Below are 10,000 nucleotides of genomic sequence, written 5' to 3' on the forward strand. Positions count from 1 at the left end.
ATCCAGATGCTCTAAAATTATATTTTCCCTATTCGACAACTGGCATTTCAGTAGCAGAGACTGGAATTTCTAACTTGTAAGTTGTCACTGAGACTGGGATTTTGTACAAATTGGCGACTGGGAAACGAGATATACACTACCCCCCTTAGTGACCCTCTTGAAATTTTCTTGTATGTTGACGGACCCAGGATCATTGCTTGGGTATAGTTGCTAAGGTATGAAGCGTTATATCTACTCTAAAAACGGTCTGAAATTTTGAAATTCACGAAAATCAATTGGGGCATCAAGGTGTGTTGCAGGGTAATTACATTATTTGTAAGTCACGTGACCCAACTATAAACGCGAGGTTATATATCTCAGATTACCTCAAGGGAGTTCCCCAATGGGCGAACTACCAAGACAGACTGAATGCCGGGTCAATTTTAGACGTACGAGAAATGAATGATTGGAAAGTACGACCAGGCTTAAAATGTTTCTTTATTAGTAGACAACATGAATACGAAACCGTCAACATTAATTTTAAAAAGATCTATCAGACAGTTTTTAGTTATTTTCAAAAAGACGAAAATCGAAGTTTTTGCCATTTGCAAATGGAACAACCTGTGCGAAAGACTTAGCCATTTATTTCTATTCACGATTAGATCTTAGCATTAACAAATCCATTTCCATTGATTCACAACCTCAATCAATCGACTAAGGAAACTCAAAGCGCACTACATTAAGCAATCAATAGTTGCACTTATACCTTTATTACCGGAAAAACTCTAGATGGGATTAAAACCAATCCTCTCATAATCATGTCTGCATTTCATAATGTTCCATGCAAGGACTAGGCAGAGGAAATGAAGAAAATCGAAAAATAATAAATCGGAGCAGCTGACTCCCTCAAAACCATCAACACAAAAATTGGCGCGTCAGAAGTCTTTTTTTTTTCTTTCTGTTTTTTTTGTACACAAATGATTGATTTCCACCTTTGAGTGCGTGACTGGACAACCATCATGGAAATCCTTTAATTGCAAGATAATTTCAAATTATTTTGTCGGTAATTCGTGGAAAACACATTTTTCTAGCCAAATCAATACGTGGCACATTAGATCTCTCTTAAAATGTAATACGACATGACGAATTTCATGGTCATTATGCCGTCTGGGATAATACAGGAAATTTCTTCAGAAGAAATTTTTCCTATCAGTTGCCCTTCCTTGAATTCCCTGGCTTCGAAGGAGTATATCTTCTCCGCAACTGTTTCTGGCATCAAGACAATCCTGCAAGCATAGGATATTTTGATTAATAGAAAATGAAAATTGAAAAACAACAATAATTTAAAAAATGTTTGTATGGAAGACTGTTTCAACATTATATCCTGTTTTTATTGTCGCTTCAGACATGTCGTTCCGGCCTCGGTTGTTCAAAAGGTGGATAACGTTATCCACCGAATAAATCACTATCCAGCCGATAACCACTAGCAAAACCAATTCAGTTATCCACTGATTAGTAATTTCTCCAGTGGTCCTGTGCTAGCCACCCTTCAACTCCTGCAACCTTGGTCTTTAAACAATTTTAGCTACGTCATCTTAAACAACGTCAATATAGTCCAAATGCACGAATGAAGTTCGAATTATTATCGCTTTTGCCTAACCTTGTTCCAACTATCACTGGTGTGACAGACGACACTAGCTGTAGAGACAGTTGGAAGTGGCTGCCTTCTTTTAGAGTTAATAACCCTCTCCAACGGTTTCCATTTGGGCACTGATACTCCATACTCGCTACTGACTCACTAAGATTTCGCAAATCATTAGCCTTCCAGCAGAATGAGAACACACCCTCTTCCTGTAGAATCAAGGTTGGTTCGGCTCTCTGAAAATAATTCGAGATACAACTGTAATTAATTTCGTTAATATTGCTAACCTATGCCGCAAACATATGTCTGTCGGTTTCAGCTAAAACGGATGGCGCTTCCCTTGAGATAGGCAGTTAAATTTCCGGGTTCAAGACTTGTTCTGAACACTCGTTGAATTTGTTCCTGGTATTCCCTGGTTCAATTGCTCGGTTGCACTTGTAAATAGCCAACTGGTTTGTCTCCAGCCAGTCGGGATTCTTAACCGTTGTTCTTATGTTCTGTCGTTTTGTTCATTGCGTTTCATTGGCCCTGATTTGAGCCAATATGGGGAGTGGTCAATTAAGTATGTATGTATATGATTTTCAGTTTACATTGCAACGTTCAATAGTGTATGTACACAAACAGATTACCTATTAAAATCATCTCAATTTGTTAATAGATTTTGTTTCCTGTTTACACGTCGTGCTTGTTCTGATAGTTCTTAAATTATTAATCAGTATGGAATCGAACCTTGAAGTGCATCAGTCCCCGTAGTTTTTGCACTTCTCCTGCCTGAAGGACAGCATGGGACGAAGCAGCGGTCCTAATGTGCTCCTGGGCATCTTTTCTTTTAAAAGTCGTAGTACAGGCACTGACCGAGCATTGCACAGCCTTTTTCTGACACTCACTCATGTGAAGCGTTATATGTCAAAGTCAAAGTCAAGCCGTCTTCTCTGACGTAGACAAACAAGCACGCTTTAATAACCGTGCACAGTCAACCAAGTCCCTCCCTCAATTGAAGGATTATTCTTAATTGTCAATTTGCTTCAAGTGAAGTGTTATCGTGCATCAGTCCCCGAAGTTTTTTAGCACTTCGCCTGCCTGAAGGTAGGACTTGGCGGATTGTGCTAGCATAATTTTTTGGCATAATTGGAACAAAAGAGCCTTTTTTTTAAACGAGCACTTTCAACGGAACAATCAAAAATTATCAAATTTTAGCACGTTCTGGAGCATAGGTTCATACAGTTTATTAACTATGGTGTATTTTCTACAGAAATAAATCAAATTTAGGTAGTATGTTCTTGCAATGAGTGTTTTAGCTGCGCTACTAACAGTATTTACTTTGTTCTGACATGCTTAGTTACTAGGCCTTTTTTGGCGAATTCTGTGTGCGCGGTTAACCATTTGGAGGAGTCTGGTACTCTGGTTTCCAATCCGGCTTCAGGTGGGAATCGTGAAAGCTAGCACCACTGCCATACGATTCCAGCATTTGATGTCGTTATTGCGCGCCTACATGTGTCGAATCTACGTCATTTGGTGAGCATAATTCCGGAAATCAGTAGCATAATTTGGGAATTCTGGCATAATTTTGGCATAACTTGGCAAAAATTCGAGCACTGTTAATAGCATAATATGCCACTTTTAGGTGCACAATCCGCAAGGCCTACCTGTAGGACAGCATGGGATGGGTAAGGCACTGTGCCTGAGTTCTAAGACATCAGACTTTAATAAAGTTCATCATTATTATTATGTTCGTCTTGGACACTGAAAGCCTGATGGGGATCAAAGCAGAACCAAAATGTCTGGACTCGCAGGACTCGAACTAGAGAACGTTTGATTAATAGCCCCTTCACTTAATAACCACTCTACTACCACATCACTAACTGTGATGTTGTTTTTACAGTCTAAACAGCTCAAGCGTTCCCCTGAGGAGCCAATTAAAGATGTTATTATTGCAAATTTGACTTCATTATTCGAGTCACTAATCTGGTCGTCGGATGAATGATGCAAAATTCAAATCAAGCCACAATTCAAAACTCGAATTTTGATTGGAATATTGCTGGCTTCCGGTGCCAGCCCGGCTTGAGAATTTGGCAGGTGTACCAAGTTGCAGAATCTGCAACAACATGCAACTATAAACAAGTGTGATTTGTCTTTCTTTTCAATATCTCTGTCCAATCTTTGGAATTTGAAAAAATATCTCAAGGTTGAGGATACTGGTAAGATTACAGAAAGGTAAATGTTGCTAGAGTGAAATGACCTTTGTTTGGCGCATTATGCAAACCTGTGAAATTCCTCGCCCCCCCCCCCCCCCCCTCCCCCAAGCCGGCCTGGCACCGGAAACCAGCAATATTCCATTCAAAATAGGAGTTTTGAATACCCCGGATTGCAGAGGTTATTTTCTCTCTATGAAAAGAGCGAGACTCACTTCGTGATTCGCTCTTTTGTCGTTCTTATCAAAGCGAGAAAATAAACTCTGGAAACCAGGGTAAGATTTGAACTGACGCTTGATTTTCATCCGACGAAAAGTTTATTGAAATGGGTACTTAAAACAAATTTGCAATAATGAACTCCTTAGTCGGCTAGTCAGCTGTTTTGGCTGTACAAGTCAATAATCTTTTCTTCCAAATGGCAAACTTGTTGGTCAGTAGGTCTTTAGTGGTTAGGGTTAGTCGATAACAAATAAGTATTTTAACTTTCCGGCTCCGGTTTCAAATCCTGTGTACGGACTCCGTTAATTTTTTTTCCTTTTTTTTTGGTACCACAAGTCCTTTAGAACAAACAAACTGAACAAACCACTGAGCCGAAGGGCCGCTTTTTTCCCAGGGACATTGTCACCAAAGCAACACTTAATACAAAATGAAACACAAGATAAATTACATTGAGGATATCATACCGTGGCAAGTTTGCTCCGCAGCTAAGTGGACAAGGGATTCTTTTGTGCGAGCACAGCGAATCAATATGCTCTTTCAAAGAGTCCCTTGTCACGCTTTTCCCGCAGTCTCGGCAGGGGATGTCCTGCTTCTCGCATTGAGAAATGTGTATCGCCATTTTCTCCCTTGTCATAACCTTGCCACACCCTCTGTTTCGGCATTTAATGGGCATTTTCCCACACGTGCTTGCATGTTCAATGTGGTTGTCAAGCTTCCCTTGCTACTGGCAGCCACTGTTGGTGCACTGAATATCCAGCTTGGCTGTGATGTCATTGAGGGCAACGTTGACATAAAGCGTGGTGGAATCATTTAACCTCTTTTTGCAGAGTGGGCATTTCGGAGACGATTCTGTGCTTAGCAGCATTGTCAGGCAGTTCTGACAACCGGAGTGCCCACATGCCAGAGTTACGGGCTTAACCATGGTTGATAAGCTTTGAAATAAAGGGAATATTCAATATTAAAAAAGTTAAACTCTACCCAACATCCAAATAGGTGGTAAAAAGACGGTGAAAGGGAGTAGATGATGTGAAAATTCCTCTATACTTCCTTCTTCTGCACACATAACCATTTGTACGCAATGAACCTCGACCTTACCAGATACAGCAGTTCAGTAACGGATCCGGAGATGACGAAAACTTAAAATGAAACATCGTAGAATACAATGAAGACGGGAAAACCTACAGAGAAGCAGGCAAAGAAGGTGATATAACATGAAACTCAAACTTCAGTAGAGATGCATGTGTTTCATCAGTTTCATCAGACAGATCAAACTTACGTGCTCCCATGAATCGATCTATTGTTCTCTGTGTAAAGCCAGCGGGATATCCATTGAAAGCTGATCAACAGAACTACTCAAGTCGTTTTGTGATTTTTATTTTTACTTTAAAAAATGAAAGAGTACAAAAAAACAACAAAAAACAAAAAAAAGAAGGAAAACCTCAGGAAAAAATTCGCCTGCACTGGAGGACTGGTCAATGATTCAGCTAAAATAAACGTCGCCATTCAGAATTGTTACATATCGTGTAAGTGATATTGATGGCATCAGTTTTTACGTCAGTTGGGTGCGCTTGAAACAATTGACTGCACACGTGGAAATTTGATTAGATGCAATGCATTCGTCTTAACAAAAGGGTTTAGAGATACAAGCTGTTTTGTGTTTGTAGTATATCAGGCAAAATGAGTTTTAGTAATCGTGCGTTCCAAAGGACTGTTGTTTTTTTGGACAAAAGACGAAGAGCGGTCCCAAACAACACTGAAATGAGTAGGTTAACAAATGCCAGGCAGGTTATGGACATCTCCTTCACCTCTCAGATGGGTGACATCCTTGTCCAAGTCTTTCCATCTCTGGCAGGAAAAGACCTTACTGGGTGAGTTTCATGTATGTTACCAGTTTTCGATGTATTAAGATAGCTCGAAAAATAACTTGAAATCGGTAACGTCGCTCGCACGAAAGGCATTCTGTAAAAGTTACCTCCCTCTATTAGAAAAAAATAAAACAAAAAGGTCACTTCCCTTGGCTTACTCTGAGACAGAGAAAGAAAACGGTAGGGAAAGTTTTCAGCGGCGGTTCAGACAATCCCAATCTAAATGGTAATGATCCCAGAGCTCGAAATGATTTCCGGACAGTCCCCGGGCATGACACGACGACCGGCCAAATGCATTTTAGCTCGGTCACGTACCGCTTCTGTCTTGTCAAATTATATAAAATAAATAACTCTTAATACAGGGGCCCATGAACCAGAACTGGCGTTACATATTTTCCAAAAAAGTTGTTGCCTAGAGCTTATAGCACTTAAAAGCACTCATTGTCAACAACGGTTCTTGTAGCATTTCACCCAGGATTTTCAGATCAAAGTTCCGCAAATGACAATACACAGCGACTTGCTACAACTGAAACAACTGAACTGCATGGAATTTTTAATTTATTTCATTTTCAAAACGATCAATTGCGATCGGTCAACATTACCGGCAAGAAAAAAGGTTGCCCGGTCAACTCCCAAATCAGTCCAGACATTGTCCGTTGACCGGCCTTTATTCCGAGCCCTGGATGCTATCCCCATTCCCAATCGGGTTTATCTTGAACACGCGGGCTACATACGAAACTTTCGCCGGAGATGAAATAATTCATGTTCCAACAAAACACGATTTCTTTGAAATATCGATTATTTTGTGGAAAACTCGACACAGATAATTCCCAAAATCCACGATGCGTAGCGAAGTGTGGTCTTCCTGTCTCTCACACGTCTTTGAAATTTAATTCACTTCATTCATTTTTCGTTTGTTCAGAATTAATCGATAGCCGCTATGTTACATCCTCATATATCAATAACAAAGTATAAACACAAAGCTTTTGAAGGGTGTACATGTACTTTGTTTCTTAATCAAAACATGATTTTCCAACGGTTACTGTAGATAGGCAAGCTGCGCGAGCCCCATGTACTGGTCAGCGGATTAGCATAAAATTGTTCACAAAATCTTGCGGACAAAATAATGAGTGACATCTACTGTAGCTCCACTCCGCCATTTTGATGGGGAGGCATAGCGGAAAGAGTTTTTAGTGTTTACAAATAATTTTCGTTAAACGTTAGTTGTGAAAAATTTATGAATTGATAACTGAAGGTACAGGGAAAAAGATTATACAGACTAAATAAATTTTTAGGAACTACCCTTTCACAGAAGATGCCCGGAAGCGTTTTCAATTTTTCCATATATTTGTCCGTATTTCTGGTTTTGGATTTTTTAACTTCGTCTTCTATTGTTTCGATACTAGACAAATTACGAAGAGAATTAAATCTCGGCAAATATTATAACCCATTAGAGAATGGCACTATTTTATAGAATTTGAGGCGTACATGTGATTTAATTTACGACTTTTAAATATTTCTCCAAAATGGTTTTATTTGGGACTGTGAGGAATAAATTCTTTACCAATGCAATGTATAAAATTATGTATCCATTTCCAAATAGGCCTTATCGCCATTTTGATGGGTAGGCAAAGCGTAAAGAATTTATAGTGTTTATATGGGGATCCGATGTCAAATAATGTTCGTTAAACGCTAGTTCTAAAAAGAATATGAATCGCGAACTTAAGGTTAAGGTAAAGGGTGAAGGATTATAGAGACCGATTTTTACGGACTAGCCTTCATGAAAAAGCTGCGAGGTAGCGTTTTCCACTTTTTCAATACATTTGTCTGTAATTGTTACAGAAAATTCACGGGAAGAAATGTGGCTAGAAACCTTGGCCTAAAAACCAACTTTGGGGCTAGGGTTACCCAAACTGAGGGTTTTGGGTTGATTTCTTCGTTTTCAAGTGTTACAGTGTAGGGTCTTAAGGGTCTTTGTTTTCAAGACACCCCATATATATTCAGTGCCAATTTGATTAATCACCACTTTACACAAGACTGGTTGGGATTAGTGAATTGACTGTGTTCTCAACATTTTAAACTGCCAGGCTAGAATTCATTGCATCCTATGAGAGAGGGCATGCCATGCAGAATGTTGCCACTGGGCTTCAAAGTGGTGCCCACATAATGGACCTTTTTGGGGGCTCCAGGAAAAAAAAGATCTTCCTTTTCATACCGAACCCAGGTATGCATTAGCTTTTATTAAAACAGACTTAAAAGTATGATTTGCTGGTTATTAGAGAGGTATGGAGAACATATATTCTTGGCGTAGTTACTAGAACAAGTAATGACCTACATGTACAAGGTGCTGCAATGAGCTACAATGACCAACATTGATCTACAGTGATCTACAAGGAGATACAATGACTTGCCTAGAGGTACATTATAAGCTTAAATTAGCTAATAACTTGTGACAATGCACAATGGATGTTTTCCGCATACCAAACTCTTCAACTCAATCCCCTTTTGTATTTCTCTTTGCTTGTAAGTCATTTCAGTTGGCCATTTTAGATCATTGTATCTCATTGTAGGTTATTTTTGAGCTACATTGTAGCTCATTGTAGGTCAATCCTAGTAAATACAGTATTCTTGGTTGAGGATTGCATAATATGTTTTGGTACTGTACTGTACTGTACTGTACTGTACTGAAGCAATCTCCTAAAGTGGCTACTGTTTTCAGTTTTACCTATTTGAAAAAAATATTCATTGGGTCTGAGCGAAATAATCTAGGGTACACTCCAATAAAGAAAATTGACGGCAGGCTTTTTTGCAGGTTACAGGTCACTCGTTACAGGTCCTTGTTTCAACTATACTAAAGCAACCTAAGCTTTCAAATTAGCTAACATTAAGCCTAAACATCATTTTTAGGCTTAACAAGGCCTAAAGTTAGCATTATTAAGGGTTTTGTAATGAGTGACCTGTGTCCTCCACAAAACCCTGCTTGGAAAGATATCAGTCGGTCAGTGTTGTCAATCTCATAAGGAGGGATATTGTGCATGTTTAATGTGGTGACACTTTATTTGCATTAATTTTGCATGTAACATCAGTAGGTATTGGGCTTTTTTACTATTTTTCTTCTCATCCTTTATTCATGTAGCTGCCACTTCAACAGGAACAACTTCATCTACATCCTCGTTTGCACCCCCAGGTACACCATCATCCACACCCCAAGGTACACAGTCATCCACATCTACATCTTCCTCTATACCCCTTGCCACACACTCATCCATATCATCACCCTCATCCACATCAGCATCCCTATCTGTACCACCAGCCACACAAGCATCCTCGCCATCTCCAGTCACTGTTGTTCTTCCCTCCACATCCACGCCACACCCCAGGATTTAACCTCACTGCCAAGAAATGGAGGTAACTGCAAATAGTTGCCCTAATATTTCCATGTAAATTCAGCTATTACTTCTTATAGAATGGAGTATTTAAACGACTTTTATTTTGATATTTTAATTTTTTCAATTAGATATTCATTGGATATTTTCTTCCTTACAATATGTTAAAGTCTTCGAATTCCATTGTGCTGTTTTTTACAAATATAACAAAATTTTACTTGCCAGCAACCCAATCAGTAGGGGAGAACCCCCTTCTCAGTGGTCGCTTCTTTGTTTATGCTACCTGTTACTTGTTGTTGATGATCATTGTTCCCATTAATGCTGTTAATTTTGTTATTGTTATAAAAAAGTACTGTTCCTATTCATTCTCCAACAAAAAAGTTGTTTCCAGGATTCCGCTGCTTTATCTGGGATTTTTGCTGTACCTACCGTGACCATTACAGATGTATAATGTTATCTCTCTAGGTGCTGTCCCCCCCGCCCCCCAAGTTAATTATTATTTTCTAACTTGTAGACTTTACTTTCTCCACTGTTTCTCACCTGACTAAACTTCAGTATATTATTAAATAAGTGCACCCTTTTGTATTGACACACATGGGTAGCATTGAAAAGGACTTCTATGACAACTATGGTCACGCCTGTTGAAGACACTAGACAACAAGACAACAAAATATCCTGACTTCAAATTTCTTTATATCAGAATAGCACCCTTTTATT

General features: G+C 39.2%; 1 protein-coding gene across 1 annotated transcript; it reads right to left on the minus strand.

Moving 5' to 3' along the window:
• Positions 1-464: 464 nt before the first annotated feature.
• On the minus strand, positions 465-2,519 carry LOC138060486 (uncharacterized). Its single transcript, XM_068906280.1, has 3 exons — positions 2,351-2,519; positions 1,640-1,857; positions 465-1,265 (listed from the first exon to the last, which is right to left on the minus strand). The coding sequence occupies exons 1-3, from the start codon at positions 2,510-2,512 to the stop codon at positions 1,091-1,093; spliced, it is 555 nt and encodes a 184-aa protein (XP_068762381.1). The 5' UTR covers positions 2,513-2,519; the 3' UTR covers positions 465-1,090.
• Between the last annotated feature and the right edge of the window lie 7,481 nt (positions 2,520-10,000).

This window comes from Montipora capricornis, chromosome 8 (assembly GCF_036669925.1).
Source record: "Montipora capricornis isolate CH-2021 chromosome 8, ASM3666992v2, whole genome shotgun sequence".
NCBI classification, from domain to species: Eukaryota; Metazoa; Cnidaria; class Anthozoa; order Scleractinia; family Acroporidae; genus Montipora; species Montipora capricornis.